The sequence below is a fragment of the Poromitra crassiceps genome, assembly GCF_964638095.1.
Source record: "Poromitra crassiceps genome assembly, chromosome: 12".
In the NCBI taxonomy this organism is placed as follows: Eukaryota; Metazoa; Chordata; class Actinopteri; order Beryciformes; family Melamphaidae; genus Poromitra; species Poromitra crassiceps.
The window spans coordinates 12,459,089-12,479,741 of NC_139632.1; the positions used below are offsets into that span (position 1 = coordinate 12,459,089).

A 20,653-nucleotide genomic window follows, 5' to 3' on the forward strand; every position below is an offset into this window, starting at 1 on the left:
TTGGAGAGTAATTAAGACACAAACTGTCTAAAATACAAGTGCAAATAAAACAGTACAATCAAACAAGCTTCATTATAAAGAGAGTCAAGAGGGTTTATGATGAGAAGTGCTACACATCAAAGCAGGAGCAGCAAGTGACAAGGGCCTCAGCTATCTGTTGCTTCAAAATATATAAAGAGACCAGAGAGGCAAGTTTAAGACTGGTCTGTAGATCGTTCCAAGACCAAGGGCCAAAATAAAAAAGACTTCTCCTACTTACTTCAGTCCGCGTGGACCATGAGTTGCCAAAGCGACAACAGGTAAACTTGCTGCCTGCAGTTTCCCAAATGCAAGCTAGCTAAGCTAACCTTAGCTACTTTGAGGTTAGCACAGACGATTTCTTACCGTTCATGAATAAGGTCAAATGTATCCATATCACTGTCCCTACTATGGGACAGTGATATGTCCCGTATCACTTTTAATGTAGGTGCGCGAACGCTGTTTGAACTCGGCCTAATCAAGGTTACAGCTGTGAAGCGGAGCAATATACAGTACACAGTGAGGCACCCGCGAGAGAATGAGAGGCAGGGAGGTAAGATGAGGACAGTGGGGATCACAAGAATCTATAGAGGAATTCTTGCTTTTAGCTTGGTGTAAAGAAAGAGAGGGAGAGGGGTGCATAGACAAATGACTCACTTGAGATGCCAGAAGAAGAAGTGCCCTATCCTTTGATTGGTCAGGGCCTTTTTGAGGAGGAAACGGACAAGCGGATTGTCAAGATACTGCTCGTACTTTAAAACCTAGAAGAAGAGAGGAGAGAGTAAGGTCAAGAGGAGATGCGGGGAGAGGAGGCTCAGGGGCCTGGTTGCTTTAGCGAGCCAACTTTGGTCTTAAGCCTGGCTTACATGGTGAGCTAACTTTGAGCTTAAGTCTGGCTTTTCAGTGACTCACAAACACAAATGTTGGCAATCAAATTCCCACTTGTACAGTCTACTTTCAAAGTACTGTATAACTTCAAATTGTCAGCAGCATCTATTTACCCATAAAATGCTCATACTCTAGTTTAGCCTATTGTTATGTTTCAACTTTTTCTCTACTATTTTTTATTGCAGATTGTATAATCTATGTGTTTATATTCTATTTCATTTTCCCTGATGAATAATAATAATTTTCTGGCTGCAAAGGCCCATAGTGACCAACAGTATCATGTTATTTTTAATATGCTGACTATACGCAAAGATATCCTGACTATGTTGAACTTGCTTTGTGAGACAGGCCACAGGTTGGCCATTTCAGTTTCCCCTACATTGGATGAGCCCGGACATTGTGTTAGACCTACCTGTACAAGCTGAATGAGGTACTGGGACAGTTTGTCGTCGGTCAGGTATTTGTCGAGGCATCGGACAGCAAAGTGTCTGACCATGGGGTCAGGATAGTTACAGTCCAACAACTCCATGGCCTGCTCAGGACGGATAGATGGCCAATCCTTTAGCAGGCAGTACATCTGAGGGAGAAAACACACACACACACACACACACACACACACACACACACACACACACACACACACACACACACACACACACACACACACACACACACACACACACACACACACACACACACACACACCTCTATATACTAACAACAGAAACTATTTGAATGAACAGATATTTTATCAGGAGGTGGCAAATCTACAGGGAAACCCCAAATAAAGAAGCACGGATTCTGTACAGTCCCATGGCACATTTGGCACATGATTTTGCAAGCTACAGCGAGCTACTGTAGCTAAAAGCAATTTCCAAACATATTTTAAAAGTGCTCTGCATTTTAGTAGGTATATATTTTCAGTAGAGTAGACATCGAAACAAAAAAGGAGGTTTTTCCTCAGATGCTGACATGACTGGTCAAAGATGGAACAGATGGAATCAGTCTACACATTCAAGAGTCTTTGCATCTACTATTCACATACCAGCCACTTAAGAAACAAAAACATAAAATCCATTTTAAAAATAACTATTTGCAATTGCTTAACTGTCCCCATCTCTCTTTAACTCTGTACCTTTCCTTATTTTAGAGATTGAACTTTGACATGTAGGGGTGTTGACATGGTGAACGCATAAGAAGTGGCATAACGCTACCTGTGCTACTTCATCTCTTGAGTTCCATTTGACCGCCAGGAGGATCTTGGGAAGGATCTCGGGGATGTTCATACAGTAGTGTCTGGTAGAGGGGAGAGTGGGGGGTCAAGTCAAGGTCGTATTGACAAGTGGTTTAAGTGCATTTTTATAAAGCAGTAGCCACTGTGTGACAGAACAGGATACAGTGCAGTATTTGATGCTTGTGAGGTTACCTGTGTCTCAGTGCATTATTTGATGTTTGTGAGGTTACCTGTGTCTCAGTGCATTATTTGATGTTTGTGAGGTTACCTGTGTCTCAGTGCAGTATGTGATGCTTGTGAGGTTACCTGTGTCTCAGTGCAGTATGTGATGCTTGTGAGGTTACCTGTGTCTCAGTGCAGTATGTGATGCTTGTGAGGTTACCTGTGTCTCAGTGCAGTATGTGATGCTTGTGAGGTTACCTGTGTCTCAGTGCAGTATGTGATGCTTGTGAGGTTACCTGTGTCTCAGTGCAGTATATGATGCTTGTGAGGTTACCTGTGTCTCAGTGCAGTATGTGATGCTTGTGAGGTTACCTGTGTCTCAGTGCAGTATGTGATGCTTGTAAGGTTACCTGTGTCTCAGTGCAGTATGTGATGTTTGTGAGGTTACCTGTGTCTCAGTGCAGTATATGATGCTTGTGAGGTTACCTGTGTCTCCAGAGGAAGTCTTTCTCCTGCTCTGTGATTTCTGACAGCGGGTCTCGGTTACTCAGCTGTCTCAGTTGCTCTATGTCGCTCTCTGTCAAGGCGTGGTCTCTGGCCGCACGATTGCTCTGGAACACAACATAAACAATGTTGTTTCAAATACTGCATTTCGTTATTAACTAGTAGGGATGAAAATTCGAATCAATTTCCTTAATCGATTAATTGGTCATATCACCAATCAATTAGTCAATTAATCATTGTATAAAAAACAACTTTTGACATACAAAATAGAAAATACAAAGTGCGGGTTTTTACACCTGTCTTTAGGCCTATACTCAACAAGTAAATCTACGAACCAAACATCCTGTATTAGCTGTCATTGTGCCTGTAAACGTGCTGTATTTCAACATTGTATTACAAGGTTTACAATGAATACTGTCGTCTTTTTGCAAAGTGATTTGTCAGGCCCTGGTTCCTTGTCATACAGTCACTATGGATGGAGCACAGGACACAGATCACTTGTGTCACTCTGTTAGAATGTTTGGTTATACATCTCTTCAGGAATAAAACATAGAAAATACATGTAAACATTAAGTTAAAGTCAGAACTATACAGAGTAAACACCTCAACGCTGCTCTCTGACTTTGCATTACTTTGGAATATAATGCATTAAAATGTAACACTTTACTGCAGAGGCTCTAAACGTGCTACTACTATTCGGGATAGGAAATTGCAACCAGACAAATGCTGATGAATTTTGGTGATGGCTGGTGAGGCTACCAAGTCTCCCTAGTAGACACTTTGTCTAGTTAGATGTCCCCACTCACTGTATGTCAACATTTATTATCTGGAGATTTCGGAAAATCTAAAATTATGCTGTGGCTGGTATATAAAAATAAAACTTCTTGTACTGACAGTACTAATGTAGGGATTAGGGCTGTGATTCTTCACTGGCCTCAAGGTTTAGATTCGATTACGATTCATCTGTCAACGAATCAAATCGATTCGTTTCCACGATGTATCTCGATACAGCTCAAAGTATCTCAGCTCCAAGTATCACATCCTCAATTTTCTATATTATTACTGCACATGGCAAATTTTTCATCCATTAATACAAGCAGTCAGATAAATAACTCTTTTATTTAGAAAGTGCTTTAAAATCTGAATGTCAACATACATTTTAAACAAACGATTCAACGATTCATCTGTCAACGATGACAATTTTGACAGCCCTAGTAGGGAGGGATGCAAAAAATAGTTGTGCAATCCATTTAGATTCCTCACCCATATTTTAATAAACTAAAACAGTGCAAAACACACTGGCATATGCATATGGTGTGCGTCATGTGACGCCCCTAGCACAGATAGGAAGTGTTGCGCTGCAGCGCGTCCCATCCATCTGGCCTTCGTCTTCGTGCTCCCTTGGCCAAGAAAAATAGATATAGGAATTCCTTTGTGCCTGCTTCGATTCGAGCTTTAAATGCTACTTAAGAGAATATACAGTAATGTAACATCTATTTGATGTTTTTATTTATTTGTGTTCTCCTATACAATAGTTATATTGTAGCATTTACTTTCTGTAATATGTAGCGCTGTGTGGCTAAGTCTCCTTCTTAGACTGCCTTGCATTTTGCACTTATCGTATTTGCACTTATCGGCCTCTAATGCACTTTAAACTACACTGGCACTTTTGAACTGAACTTACTTTGCACTATGTCGTGGTCTATTGTGTCTCCATTTTGTTTTTATGGTTTTATGGTCTTTTATGGTTTTTATGGTCTATTTGTGTCTGCACTTTGTTTTCATGTTTTTATTTCGAGTCTTGTGTGATTTTATGACTGTTTTGTTTTTTGCTCTGCTGCAACCCAAAGTGCCCTTCTGGGACATATGAATAAACTTGAACTTGAACTTGAACTTGAACTTGTCCCGTCTGTCCGTCCGTCCGACCGACCACACACAGCGTGGGACAACGGGGACAAGGAGCGCGACACTGGAAATGGGACAGTGGCGTGAAGTGTCCGGGGGTGGCGTGCATGTGATTTGCACTGAACAAATGACTGCATTAAAGTTTATCTACAGCCAAATAACAAAGTGGTGTCCGTCTACTGGACACAGTCATCCAGCCATGAAGTTAATTTGAACTACAAATAGCGCTTGAAACTTCTGCATTAGTCAACCATTAAGAGCCATTATTGTTAAGGAAGCCTCTTAAAGCCACTCGAGTTACAGATAAAGGAACCACACACATTAGGCCTCTGTCATCAATAAATGAACACAGCATGGTCCAGTTGTCTCACATCGCAGAGTATCTGTGACAGCATACCACATTCAACTAGTATGCATGCAGGCTCACAGGGTCTTGGTCATTGTCCTGTTTGCATGGTTTCCCCATACCAAAGCGGTGTACATGCAAATTACATTAAAACGCCACAATTATTTTGAATTATTTGTCATATTTTAACATATCACATTGACATTAGTTGTACAGTTATGCTGTCCATTTAAAAACCCACTATGTGTGTGGACTATACTATGCCTTTTTTTTTTTTTTTTTGCTTCACTGAACATCAGTGGCCAATAAGTGTCCGAGATAAACAAATTCTCAAAGAGACTTGGATCTCTGACATGTCGGACAATCACAGTGGGACAGACACACAGAGCCTGAGCTCCCATTTATGGTGGGGATTATATAAAAATGTAGTATGTGAACTTTTGTTTCAAGTTCTGTGTTCGGCCACAGCTATGCCGCTTTACGTGCAATCAGGCTGTAAACCTTCAAAGTGTGTAAAGGGCACCCGTGCAGGTGACCTGACAGAGACAGATTTTTTTATTAGGCTAATTAGCTAATGATGTGATGTCATCAGCGATGTCATCAGCGATGATGTCATCAGTGATGTCAAAAGTGATGTTGTAAGGGCGCACACACACACACACACACACTAGACTACCTAGACCTGAATTAGCAGTATAGTATTAGTCATCCTAGTATGGACAGAATGGATAGAATATCTATAATATCCGCTGAATAAACCTAGTCTAACCTAAACCTAATAAACTGCTGAGCGGGCTGTCTCAAGCCAGCAGTATCAGTATAAATCTAGAATTGACTTTGTAATATAGTATCAATTGTCCGAGCAGTATTGACAGGAAATTATTAGCTGCCAAACTTAGTTCCACCCCTGTGCAGATTCCTCTGTACCACCCACCCACCCCCCCCTCTCTCTCTCCTCAGGTACCCTTATTGGCCTGACGTACACCCACGCCGCAGCAGCCCTGGATCCGGTCGTCATCCTCCGTACCGGCTCCCCCCCCTTCTTCTCTCCTCCTCAGGTGTCCTTCATTGGCCTGATGTACACCCCCGCCGCCACAGCCCTGGATCCGGTCGTCATCGTCCGTACCGGCTCTCCCCCCTCTCCTCTTCTCTCTCTCCTCCTCAGGTGTCCTTCATTGGCCTGATGTACACCCCCGCCGTTGCAGCCCTAGGTCCGGTCGTCATTGTCCCAGCTACCTGTCGTCACTCTATGCCATCTACCCACTACTCCTTCGCCTGCCTGACACCCTGACACCCCGGCCTCATCATCACCACCGACCCCTATCCTCATCATCCTGGTCACCTGTCGTCACTCCGGCCCACCTACCCACTACTCCTTTGCCTGCCTGACGTCCTCCCCCCCCTTCCCCTGGCCTCATCATCACCTCCGACCCCTATCCTCCCCTCCTCTCCTCTTAATCGATGTCACCAATGCGGAATTATGGATTCCTCAGATCACCCTCGTGGAACTCCCAATCTTTTTACCCCTTTTTCACCTAGCTAAATAGCTAGTATTCTGAACCTACGAACACTTAAAGACTATATTTTCTATTTCTTTTTGGACTCTACCTTTTACATTTTCAACTCTCTTCCCTGATCTTAGGATCATTTAAAGACTACATTTTCGTATTCCTTTTGTTGGACTCCTATTTACATTTTCAATTTTCTGTTCTTTTGTCAATTTTATTTCCATAATCTGAAACTCTGTAAATGGTTTAGCCCGGCATCTCTCGGCCTGTCCCGGAGGGGGGTCCCCAGATGGAGTCCATAGCTGGACCCCTACAGTACATCGGCCTCACAAGGTTCCTCCTCAGCCAAGTCACTGAGGCAATCCATGTGGCAATCCATGTGGTGGAAAGGTTTTCTTGCGTGCACTGGGGGTGAGGGGGTGCCGCTGTGTGCCGGCCTGGCCTTCTCTCCCACGCCTTATGTGTGTGATTAGCTACAGCCTAACTATAGGCTGTAGACCTGTTATAGTGTTCAGGCTCAAATCAGACTAGAGCAGAATAGGACAGGCCAGACTAGGCTGTAGATTAGCTAGACCCCCTGTGTCCTAGTTAGTTCTGGTTAATGTCTAGAGTAGTCAGTTTGTCTGATCCCCCCCCCCCCTCTTTCTCTTTCCCCCTTCCCCTGCTCCTTCCCCACTTCCCCTTCCCGTTCTCTCCTCCCCCACATTTCCCATTCTCTCCCCACCTCCTCCCTCTCCCTGCTCTCTCCTCCCCTACATTCCCCCGCTCTCCCTCCCCCCTCCTGCTCTCTCATCTTTCCCCCTTCCCCCACTATTCTAAAGCATGGCACCCATTCTACTCCAAAGCATGGCACCCATTCTATCCCCTCCCACTATTCCGCCACTATTTTAAAGCATGGCATCCATTCTACCCTAAAGCGTGGCACCCATAAGCTCTATGTGAATATGTGTTTATTTGGCAAAGGGATTCACTACTAAAGGCTTGCAGCAAATTAAGTTAAGCATAGTTTGGTTGCAAAGAAATTGACATATGTCCGTTTGTAAAATGTGTCTCTATATTTCTCTATCATATGATTGTTCAATGTGTTATTATTACTACTGTAATTTGTTACTGTTGTGTCAGCTAGCCCTCCTTTCCCTGTTCTCTCCATATAGTCTCTCATACTCCCCCTGCTCTCCCTCCCCACCTCCCCCCGTTCCTCGAACCCCCCCCCCCCCCCCCTCCGACACACACACTTTTCTAAAGCATTGCATCCATTCCATTTTAAAGCATGGCACCCATTCTCTTTCTTTCCCCCTTCCCCTGCTCCTTTCCCCACCTCCCCTTCTCCATTCTCTCCTCCCCCACATTTCCCATTCTCTCCCCACCTCCTCCCTCTCCCTGCTCTCTTCTCCCCCACATCCCCCGCTCTCCCTCCCCCCTCCCCTCTCCTGCTCTCTCCTCTTTCCCCCTTCCCCTGCTCCTTCCCCACCTCCTATACTCCCCAACATTTCCCATTCCCTCCCCACCCCATCACTCTCTCACATTCCCCCTGCTCTCCTCCCTTCTCCTGCTCTCTCCTCTGCTCTCTCCTATATTTCTATATTTTCTATATTTCTCTATCAATTGTTCAATGTGTTATCTTTATTCTGTAATTTGCTACTGTTGTGTCAGCTAGAATTAGCTAGACATATTTTCTGTGAAGCCCTCTGGGACATGCTTGTGAATTAGGGCTATACAAATAAACTTGACTTGACACACACATTGTGACAAGACTGATCAGTGATGTCATAGGGGGGCACACACACATACACACACACACACACACACACACACACACACAGATGATGTCATCAGTGATATCATAATCACACACAAGGAGTCATTGTGACATTACTGATGCAATAACATTTAGTGAGCAACACACGCGCACACACACACACACACCCAGAGGCATTGTGACATCACTGATGCAATAACATTTAGTGAGCATCACACACACACACACACCTGCACATGCCAATAAGGCTATGCGCGCGCGAGTGTTAATTACATTTTGAAACGGTAATACTAGGAGCAAAACTTCTGCACACCTAAAAACGACAGGTGCGTCAGAGGAGGAAAATCCAAAGAAAAGAGAACTCGCGCACACTGTCTCCACTTGCACTTGATTCTGACCTTCGTCAGAACCTGATGAAGGTCGTTGGACCGAAACGTTATTTTTTTTGTTAATAAACCTCTATTTTGCAAGTGGAGACAGTGTGCAGGAGTTCTCTTTTCTTTGGAAACGGTAATACTAACAATCAGAATTTTTTATCATGGTTTATCATTAAACCGGTAATTGTTTCATCCCTATTATAATTTGTTAACTTATGGGAGTTACAGTATGCGGTAGGTTTATAGCTTACTGCAAAAGCGATAAATAGCCCGTGAAAGTAGTTTATCCTGTTGACAACACTGATACTGTAGGTGCCTGCCTTTTTGACACATGCCACGGCCCCGAAAAGGTGACGTCAAAGGACATTCCAAACGACCGTTAGGCTGAAGAATGTACTGCATTCGCATGTGCATGATGGCTGCCTCGCGTATCCTGTGTCTGTTTGGAGCGTTGGTCGTGCACATCCTCAGAAATTAACGCTACGAGATACGTGAGGCAGAAATTAACGCTACGAGATACATGAGGCAGAAATTAACGCTACATGATACGTGAGGCAGCAATCATGCGAATGCACAGTTCGTTCAGTATATCTTCAAGTCCAGCCTTGCTTGGAAACCCGACTCCCTGCAGCCTGTCAGAGTTTTCACAACGAAGGGAAGTGACTTCACAGGTTGTAGGGTGTAGGGATAAGACATCCAGAATGAAATGTACCCATAGAGATCTGTTCACATTACATACAAAATAGCATCATAAATAAGTGAACAGATAGTCTCATTACATGCAGTTTCTTCACCGGAGATACACAAACACACCTCCCAGTGGGCCAAAATATAACACTGCCAAAGTAATCTCAGCCCACACGAGGGTCTGATAAAGGGTGAAATTCAAACAGCGTGACTTGACGTTAGTCACTGTGTCGCACCATAAACTAAACAAGAGATGCCATTTCAGGCAGTCTCTCTTTCTTACTCCTTATATTTTTGGTTTTTCTTCGACAGGTGTATGAAGGTTCTATTTAGGGATGCACGATATATTGGCAATCATATCGGTATCGGCCAGTATCGGCCGATTTTTTAACATATCGGTCATATCGGTATCGGTCAGATGTTGCAATGTTAATATCGGTTATCATTATCAGCCAAATTCTTCACATTGATATGAAATAATGCAGTAAATCTATGATTTATGGGCTTTTCCAAAGGCTTTGCAAATAAAGAAATGCATAACTTTTTCAAATTCAGTGTTAACATGTGTTTTTCAGTATGTACAAAATGTGATGATCATAAAAATGTGGTTTTATACAGATCATATCGACATCGGTAAATATCGGTTATCGGCCATAACAGCAATGTTAATATCGGTTATCGGCATCGGCCAAAATTTTCATATCGGTGCATCCCTAGTTCTATTGTATAGTGTTTAAGTATGCAACAGCATATGTGCGCATCTGCCTTGTCAAATTCAGGTCTCACTCGTACAAAGAATGTTTATGTCAGGACAGAGCTGGTCAACTAAAAGTTAAATACAAAGAAATAAAATTATAAATCAAGGTCCCATTTTCTCATTGGCAGGAGGCTTCCTATTGCAAGCACCATCAATCTCCACACATGTAAGATCCTGTCTCATTTTAGAGAGTTGGATAAGGTTCCTGGATTTAAAACCAGTTCAGTTCTTTTTTTTTGGTGTCCCGCATGCAATTAGCTGTATGATACAGTTGCTTCATAAAATGAGTGATAATGAGCTGGGACTATAATAGTCAACTAATGTTGCAGTAGCAAGTTAGTAGCTAACGTTAGCCCCATCAGCTTATAGGAGAGTGAAATACCTAAAAAACATTTAGTGCCTGGACAAATGAGATACTGAGCTTATTAAACGTCATCCCTTGACTTTCTACTGGCCTGTCTAAAGTCCTGGAAGTGGGGAGACGTCACTATTTGTGAAGCCAGAGTTTGGCAGTAGAGTAAAAGAGTGGAGCAGGTGGAGTCTCCAGTAAAAGGCAACCCACTGGCCGACTGGCCTATATGGTCACCCATGTGTAGCCTGGAACTGTTGCCCTTGCCAAGGACAGGCCAGACACATTCCCTATTATGCCTTGAAATTCACACTACTGTATTATAACCATTACAAGGGATAGTTCACATTTTGTTCAAGTCTAGCCCTATTTGCTACTTACTTACCAATGCTGATGTTGCTTGGTAGAGTTCTTTCTCAGCACAGTCCATGCTGTTCCTCACAGTAGCTGTGGGAAGTTGGGAAAAAATGAATGCAAGGTCAATGGGGTCACGCTCATTTATCTACAAGCTGACTTAAGCGCACTGAAATTTACTTTGTGTGCACTGTGTGTGTGTGTGTGTGTGTATGTGTGTGTGTGTTTGTGTGTGTGTGTGTGTGTGTGTGTGTGTGTGTGTGCACTGTGGATGAAATTTTAGTGAGCCTCAGTCAGCTTATACATACAGGACCGTGACCCCATTGACCTTGCATTCATTTTTGCCCAGCTTCCCACAGCTACTATGAGGAACAGAATGGATTGTGCTGAGAAAGAACTCTACCAATCAACATCATCATTGGTAAGTAGCAAATAGGGCTAGACTGAAAAAAATGTGAACTACCCCTTTAAGTGTAAGAAAACGCTACATTTCTAGAAAGAAGACAGGCCTTGTAGTTGGCGGTTCCTGCACATTACCTTTGTGTAAAGCTGTGTTCACACCGAGATATTTATTTTTCTCTCTGTCCCTCGATTCAACCCTTTGGAATCGCTCTGTCGCTCTGTTTAAATCGCTCGTCACAATAATTGACGGACATCTGGGGGCTATAACGTTACGCAATGTCGTGATATTTGTCCACTACGAGCCACCGTAGTTGTTTACAAGCTAAGCCTATCAGCGTGCTCCTAACGCGAGCTCTATACTGGTAGTACAGACTTCACTTCATGTCAGCTCTCAGCCTGTCAATCAGCTGTCAATGCGGTTTGTTGCCACACAATAAACCAGCGGTTTGTTCCAAGCCAGTGTGATCCTTGACTCACTCTCACACGGCAGCCAATCAGCGTTGAACAGCGAGCGACTGATGCCAGCGTAATTTCGCTCGAGTTGGGATATTTCATCTCGGGCGACGAGCGAATTTTCTCCCTATTGCGCTGTCTCTGTCGCTCGGATGCCCAGCGATTTTTGTCCCGGGCGAATATACGCTCAATCGCTCGTTTGCATTGACTTTGTATGTAAACTCGATGCCAGCGAAAAACTTTAATAGGTCGATGTGAACGCAGCTTAAGACAATTACTGACAATTACCAACCATGTTTGTTATGAAGCAATTATAAGCACTAAGATGCCTGTCCAGAAATTCTGTAGTTTAAGACCAGTTACCTAGTAATGGTCACTAACCATTGTGTTACCATTACATACCCCAACCCTTAGGGCTAGTTACCAGAGGTTAGCGGTTAGTAGTGGCAAGTCACCTGACCAGAGAGGTTGTAGTCAAAGAACATGTCTCTAGAGATGGCACCGTTAGCTTACTCATCTACTGAGCTCCTTACCTCCCCATTACCCAGCTCAGCTCTTGTTGCAAGTTACCAGTCCATTGGTTAGTGGTTGACCTGTGCTGCTAGTTACCTGTCCAGAGAGGTTGTAGTTGAACCCCAGTTCCCTTGAGATAGTCCAGTTGGAGTGATCCTCTATAGCGGTCATATCTGGGTATTTGACTGGACAACTAAAGTGGTCAAACTCCAGCTCCAGGCATGGCGTTTCCTAAACAACATAGAATAAACAGAGGATGAACAATTAAGAATAATAGTAAAAATGGCCACTACAGTAGGATGGGTGCCTAATTAAACTAGGAATAACCACCTCACAGTTGTATGCCTCCACCAACAAGTCAAGCTGCATTCTACATCCATGTCTGTCCAGACAAGCACAAATACCTTGAAGCCCACAGAGCAGTGGTGTGGCCATTCAGCCTTATGACACTTAAGGCAATGTTTGGGGGGTCAACACAGCTAATTTTCAACATGGAAAATACCCCAACCCTACCCCTAAACCACCCACAACCCCCAGGATGTGGGTGGTACCCACCCCTCGAACCACGACTCTCTACGACCTTCCTATCCCTAACTACGGCCCCTTTCCCCTAGCCACGCGCCTCCTACCACCCACATCCCCCTAGCCACTCCTCCTACCCACCCTCCTATTTCCCCTAGCCTAAAATCTCAGCAGTACATCCTGTTGAGCCAAATTTGAAGAAATTCCCTGAAGACGTTCCTGAGATATCGCAATAGCGAGCATGGAATGGGCGGTTGTGAGGTCACAGTGACCTTGAACTTTTTATTTGGACCAGCAAAATCTAATCAGTTCATCCTTGAGTCCAAGGGACGTTTGAGCCAAATTATGAAGAAATACCGTCAAGGCCTTCCTGAGATATCGCGTTAATGAGCATTGGATGGACATATTATCCGACAACATAATGCCTCCGGCCATGGCTATAGCCGGCGGAGGCATAAAAATACCTTCGAATGTTTCAAGGAAGGATCCGCACACCAAAAAAAACAAACTCTTGTTTAAAGGATTTTATTTGCATCACGTTTTGAGCACAAAGCTCTTCCTCAAGACTGCAGAAGCAGTTCCTAAAAAAGTATCTATGCATAGAGAATAATAGTGGTAAAAAAAATAGGTTTGGTACTAGCGACAATGAAACTCATCACTAGGATTGTGAGACTTACAACTAACCTTTATCATGGGCTTAACTGACTTAAGATTCCACACCAATAAGGTACCCAGTCGGTGTAGATTCTATAAGGTACCCAGTCGGCAGCTAAGGTCTACACTGTAGAACAAGATCTATGCCACTGGGGTTGAACACTGATGTGTACGCTAATAGGTTTAGAACAAATATGTTGTATGTAGATTAATGGAGTTTATAACGTATATAATCATGAGGTTGGTGTTACCTTATTGGGGTTGGAGCCGGTGACCCCTATGGCGTTGAGCAGGTCTTCAAGGCCGTGGGGGACAGGCCAGAGGTTCAGAGCCAACTTGTTGGCCACCAGGGTGTGGGTGTAGTCGAACAGGTTGACATTCCCCCAGGCCAGGGGACAGTGTTCCTAGAGGGAGAGAGGGAGGGGGAGAGGGAAGGGGAGACAGAGTATTCTCTACTATTAGGTGATTGGACAATCCTAGTAAAAAGTATAAAATGAAAGAATGGCTTCAACTCAGAATGCAAGTTGTCTACTTGCTTTTCTTGCATTTCTTTATTGCTGTTGTATCCCAAACTGTTACTCGACAGCTGGGTTTCCATCCAAATGTATCGCAACTTTTAATCGAATTTTCAGAAAGTCGGCAAAATAAAATGCGAAATAATGCGCGTTTCCATCCACTGCTATTTTGCGAATTATAGAGCTGTCAATCACCTCGTGTTTGAGGCTGTCTGAGCTGCTGATCAGCTGACCCGATATACAGCTCTATTAAACACATCTAACGTTATTCATTTAAAGTTTCTTGATGATCTACAAGTAGACAAAGGTACCATAACGCCATTTCTGGATTACCAGGTGCGACTCGGCAGTAACGTTATAATCCACGGAGCAGATAGTAAAAGTGAATACAATTTCATTCAATTAAGTGAGTCGCCTTAAAGTTAATATCCCAGTCTTCTTCTGTTTACCACGGCGGGTATTGTGCTGTGTATTTAGCATTATTTACCGTGTGTAGCCCTATTGTGTGTAGGCTACACGGCATGTCATGTTTTGCAGTGATCAAGGCAAACTGTGTGGTTTTTGAATGGAGAGACAACGGAATATCGCTTCATCTGTTTCCACCGCACGTTTCGCATTTTAATTTTATCGATACACCCGACCCGAAGCGTGAAAACTTTTTTGCGATATTTGAGGTTTTTGCGAATTTGGCAGCGTTTCCACTCTGTTTTTTTATGTGTAAATTGAAATTTCGCATCAAAACAGGTGGATGGAAACCCGACTAATGTGTGAGAAGAATAAAAACAAAAGACAATTTCACTCAATCGAATCGAATCGTTGACAGATGAATCGTAATCCAATCGAATTGTGATGCCAGTGAAGATTCACAGCCCTAATACAATACCCAAATCTTTTTTCTAAAGGAAATTCAGCTTGCCAAGCCAGGACAGTACACACATTGTACATGACATACATAGTGGACAAAACATAAATACGAGTATAACATTCACAAGTTAACATTCACAGTTACTCATGCCTTCTGGTTCTGCCCTTCACTGAGAGGATTCTGGGCCAAAATATTTGACTGGTACTAGTCTCCTAAGGCCTACAAAATAACCCTTCAGCCGGAAGCAGGACTCGCCATCTTCGGCTGCTCGGAGTCCTCTCTGAACTTGCCTATAGCTGTGCAACAGTCTCTGACACTGGGGACAATTGTTGCCAACAAACTCATTCTGAAGGAATGGAAGTCCCCCTCCTTTTCAATTGTGGTTGACGGCCCTGAACTCTGTTATTCTAAGGCTGGAGAGGCTCAGGTTCCTGAGAACCAACAAACTTAAAACATTTCGAACTATCTGGGACCCGTTTCTAGCCTACCTCGATGAGGTTAGGGGCGACGGGTGACTCGCCTGGCTGGTTTCTCATGGACCCCTCGCGCGGGATCCCATGTACATTTCTTATAAGCACATAAGCGCCTTATGTGGCTGGTAGCACCACGTTGTAATATTGAATGTTGATGAGGTTTGTATGTTTTTTCTTTCCTTTCTTTTCCTGTGGCTGAACCTGTTTGTTTTGTCTTGTTTGTGTACTGCTCTATAAAAAGAAATGAAAATGAAAATATTGGGGGTAAAAACATTCACAGTTAAAAAAAAAAGTGTTTCAAGAGAAGCCCTTAGGTTGCCAACTTGGACATTCTTGTCAGACCATCTGAAAGGATATTTGATAAAACACTGTGAATCATTTTCTTTGTGTATGCTTTCTGAATGCATTATTTACAATTTCCAACGGTTTGTGAATGGGCTCCAATAAAGATCAAATAAAGATTGACCTTTCAACTGAAACCCGCTTGAACCCCTTTGAATAAATCTTTTACAATTTAACCAAGATTAAGATAAAATCCCGAGGTGAAGATAACATCTTAATCTTTCGGGTGAGTCTTCACTAAGGGGCAGTGGTGGAACCAGATGACAATGGGCGACATGCGGAGGCAGACAGAGTTACATGCAGGTAGCCAGTCAAAACGCACCTATTTATAGTAAGTGCTGGAACAAAAGGCTTGTGTAGAGAAGTGTTTATCTTTAATTCAGGTGGGGCAGAGCATCCGCTAACCTGACCTCACCTTGGCAGGGCACCGCAGGCGAGAACGTGTCGGTTACAGTATCCATGCCCAGCATTCATAGATACACTACACACACACACATGTGCAAGCGCACACGCACACGGGCGCACACGCACGCGCGCACACACACACACACACACACACACACACACCTCTTTCTCTTTCAGCTTGTCCCTGCCAAAAGGGAATGGAGGACAGATCAATCAGCCTGGGTGTCTGTTAACAGTATCAGCCCCAACGCGGACACGCGCACACTGTACACGTGCGCGCACACACACACACACACACACACACACACACACACACACACACACACACACACACACACACACACACAGGTTACTTGAGAAAGACATCTCGACAAGGCTTTCTTTTCATGGTGTCATTTGAAATCATTATCTAGAAGATGCCAATCCTCTTTTCTTTCTTTTTAAACAAAGCAATGAGTGACCGAGCTCCAAGTTAAATGAAGGATGGTGCAGGATTTGGGATGTGGTTCACAGTTGGCTGACTTAAGTTATATGTCTATGTTTCTTAGACAAGTAAATATTGTCTGGGTTGGTTGATAGTTCGGGCACATTAATAGGAGTGAAAATCCACAGCAATATACGTGTGTATATATATCCTAATTCTACTGCAATAATTATTCCTATTATGTACTAATCAATAAGCCATTTTTGCTGTGTTTTTTTTATACTGTTTGCTTCAAAAACGTATTCTTGGTCACACAATTTATAAGATATCAAGGTGCTGTAGGTGGCGCTCTTTTCTTTGCCTGTTCAGCCATGGCGACTATCACTGCTCATGTAACTACTTCTATTTATTCCAAGCAAACTGCTGTTGATGCTGGTGCAAACCTGAAACGCATGACTCCCTGTGCGGAAGAGGTACCCGTGCATAAGAGTTTAAGCAAATGTAAAAGTTTTCATGAATTGGCTATAGGTTAAATCAGAGCCGTGTATATAGAAGAGTCGCGACATCTCCATTCACTCCAATGGAACAGTTTTTACCTCACAAGAGTTCCCGGAAGTAAGGTTCTGGCTTAAGCAGCGCCGTCGAGTTGCCGCAAAATGGACAGTTTAAGATGTACTTTGAAAGGGTCAGACGTTTAAAGAAGCAAATTGTATATTATCAGCTTTATTTTACCATTCAAACGTAGCGCGAGCCTCCTTCCTGGCTATTCATTGACTACTGAGTCACACATTTTGGACCTCCGCTGGCGCCACTCTCTTGCTAGATTGCTCTGGGTTAAATCACTAGTGTAGTGTATCAATTGGCAATAGAGTGTAGCTAGCAAGACAAATGTATTGATATGAAAAAGCTGCAAATGACTTGAAACGATGCGTTCACAAGTCTCAAGTTCAAATACTGTCATGTGAATTAGTGGTTCTCAACTGGTGGGTCACGGGGCTGTTTTGGGTGGGTCGCGGATGTGTGCATGAAAAAAGAAAGAGTTCTATTCTTTGAGGATGCCGGCGTCCGCGGCCGATATTACTGTCTCTGAGAGGCTGTAGTGGGCTCATTTTTAAAGCCAGAGTGAACATCCTGGTCTTATATGAAACTAGAAGACCTACATTGCTACCAATCTTGTCATGCTAGCTTGTCGGGAGTGTAAATAATGCGGGGCTAAATAATTCCCCAAAGTTAGGCTTAACTTTGACGAGGGAAAAATCTGAAATTTGGGTCGCGACTTAATGACTAAAGAAAAATGTGGGTCGTCGTGAGGCTAGACCAGTTGAGAAGCACTGAATTAGAGAGAACACACTTAACCCCTTTCAGCAAGGCATCGATACGGCTCGCCGCACAAGGCAAAGATATTCAGTTCCTTCTGACTTGAACGGAAAAGTGCCATCTGCTGGTTGTGTTTCTATGACCTCTGCCACAGTGCCCTTGACTGATTAGTAATTAAACAGAGACAAAGATGATACCACAGCTCCTATTCAAGGACAAGGACACGTGCGTCAGACACAGGCGGGCCGTGCACACACACAAAGTCACCTCGCTGCACAAAAAACGCCTGCAGTGGATGGGCTAGCATGTCAGCGATGAATTAAAGATAGAGATGTGTGAAGGTGATCTGCTATAAGCCAAGCTGTGCCTGTCTTACTTGCAGTGTGCCCCCTGTCTGCCTGTCTGGGACATGATACACTTAAACACGCCCAGTGGTCACATAGCATTGTCCTTTGGCTGACATAGGTTCATATCTGCTCTGCTGTGCAAACACTAAGTGCATTCAGAGTGGCGTGAACTCAATCCTCAACTCACCAGAAGTCCATTCTCTCAGACTGAGCCAATCAAATCACCCAGAAGTCCATTCTATCAGACTGAGCCAATCAAATCACCAGAAGTCCATTCTGTCAGACTGAGCCAATCAAATCACCAGAAGTCCATTCTATCAGACTGAGCCAATCAAATCACCAGAAGTCCATTCTCTCAGACTGAGCCAATCAAATCACCAGAAGTCCATTCTCTCAGACTGAGCCAATCAAATCACCAGAAGTCCATTCTCTCAGACTGAGCCAATCAAATCACCAGAAGTCCATTCTCTCAGACTGAGCCAATCAAATCACCAGAAGTCCATTCTATCAGACTGAGCCAATCAAATCACCAGAAGTCCATTCTCTCAGACTGAGCCAATCAACCTGACAGACTTGGCCGACGTTGCTGCCGCCAAGTATCTGCCATGATTTGTGCCGACTCTTTTTCCTACTGCTTCCTACTACTTCCTTGCGGAGTGTTGTCAGACATGGCGGAGACCTGTGCTCTACTGAACACATTTTCTAGTTCGGAGAGAAATTATTTAATTGGAATTGAAATATTACATTTTATTTACTATGTTGAATAGTAATCGGATTTCCGATAACAATACAGTGTGCGTGCCATGATGTTGCATTAGTTATTTGATAGCAAAACAAAATGCTGTTACACATTACAAAATTAGCATGAGGACGTCTAGTTTATTAAATTTCTCCGTTGGATGTTATCCTAATCGATACTTTGTTGCTGCACAACACAACACCATAGTCTGGAACTCCAGCACCGTCCACAATGTATCAAAACACATCAGCTACACTAATCAATGACAGTGTGAACACACTGTGACTGTAACAACATACAGTAGAGATGCCATTCTGATTCACCTCAACACCACTACAAAGAGACAGGCTGGTCAAACTGATTCACGCAGAGGCATGAGAAGATGAATCCTGACCACTGTCTGTGGCCAGTTTGAAGATGCAACTGTGAGGGCTCTTCTCGTCTTCCTATCTTACCTCCTTGGCCCCCTTCCTGCCCTTCACAGAACAGATGGAGAGGCAGAGTCTGGCAGCGCAGGGGATGTCTGGGATGTACATGTCGTAGGTCAGCCACTCGTTCCACCTGCAGAGAAATAGGGAGGAGGGGTACAGAGTGCAGAGAGAGAGAGAGAGAGAGAGACTATGTGAGACATGGGCCTACACTAGGCAGGCTAGGCCTACACAGGACATAGAAGACAATATATCAGCCACATCCCCACAAGTGGACCTACAACAGTTGTTGTGACACTCAAATCACTGAGCTACCTAATAGAATATTGAATGGTCACAACAGGCGGGGGAGGGGGGGCTGCAGTCGTTCCACCAGGCAAAATCCTACACAGTAATCATTTGACCTCTCCAGAAGTGTATAAGAGGATAGAGATATGGGGATTTACAGTAATATAACACAGCAGTTGTTAAAGGAATAATACAGGTGAAAATGTGTTCTTCCTATCGCCATTATTGCCCAGTCATTTTGACTGGGATTGTGACTGGTGGAGATAAATCATAGACCACTTTTGGAGATGCTCGTTTTCAGGAACGATTTGCGATTTGAATGGGGGTCATGAGGTCACTACAGGGGGACTTAAAGACGGAGTGGAGGGCATTATGGCCTTATGTTAGGAAAGAATGATTTTACAGTAGTCGGCTCATTAAAAATGATGGATTACGTTTGCTGATGCAGCAGAATGTCCCTGTGAGTTGTTTCTAATGGATTTTGGAAAACAATGGAACAATGGGAGCCAATGACGTCTAGGAGGTAAAGCAAACCTGCAGTAGAACTGACAGCAGTAGCTTGTGACTGTGGCAAATACACTAGTGGGTTTGGACGGGTTTTCGTGGGCATTAATGGTGATAGGGAAAAAATAAAATTGACACTAGCACTACCCATTAACTGGGCGTCACGTCACGGTGGCTCAGTGGTTAGCGCCCACAGGAAGAGGGTCGTGGGTTCAAATCTCCACCCCGGTCCTTTCTGTGTGGAGTTTGCATGTTCTCCCCGTGTTTACGTGGGCTTCCTCCCTCCGGGTGCTCTGGTTTCCTCCCACATTCCAAAGATGTGCTGTGTTTGTGTAGTATCGGAATGTATATAAGCTAGTAAAAATGAACAGTACGTATATGATGTATGTAACCTATGTTGTGTGTAGATATATGATGTAGTATACTGTGACGATGCTGTGTAAAGCCCTTTGAGACATGCTTATGTGATAACAGGCTATAAACATAACTGAACTAACTCAGCCCTGTGTCTAGCACTGTTAGCCTGCTGACAGTATAGGGCCGGTGCAGTGGATTGGATGGTGGTGTATTACTGGGACATGGCACTGAGTAGGGGTGGGAATCACCAGATGCCC

At 43.8% G+C, this 20,653-nt stretch overlaps 1 protein-coding gene across 1 annotated transcript in view; it reads right to left on the bottom strand.

Annotated features, from left to right (window-relative positions):
- Window positions 1-20,653, bottom strand: part of LOC310786306 (phosphatidylinositol 4,5-bisphosphate 3-kinase catalytic subunit alpha isoform) — a gene marked incomplete at both ends in the record, with an annotated part of 44,461 nt that overhangs the window by 10,119 nt on the left and 13,689 nt on the right. The window contains 7 exons of the mRNA XM_083647488.1: window positions 676-779; window positions 1,319-1,483; window positions 2,121-2,202; window positions 2,789-2,913; window positions 12,313-12,447; window positions 13,644-13,796; window positions 19,275-19,380. Of these exons, the coding sequence (XP_083503614.1) occupies window positions 676-779; window positions 1,319-1,483; window positions 2,121-2,202; window positions 2,789-2,913; window positions 12,313-12,447; window positions 13,644-13,796; window positions 19,275-19,380 (870 nt within the window). The remainder of the gene's footprint in view (window positions 1-675; window positions 780-1,318; window positions 1,484-2,120; window positions 2,203-2,788; window positions 2,914-12,312; window positions 12,448-13,643; window positions 13,797-19,274; window positions 19,381-20,653) is intronic.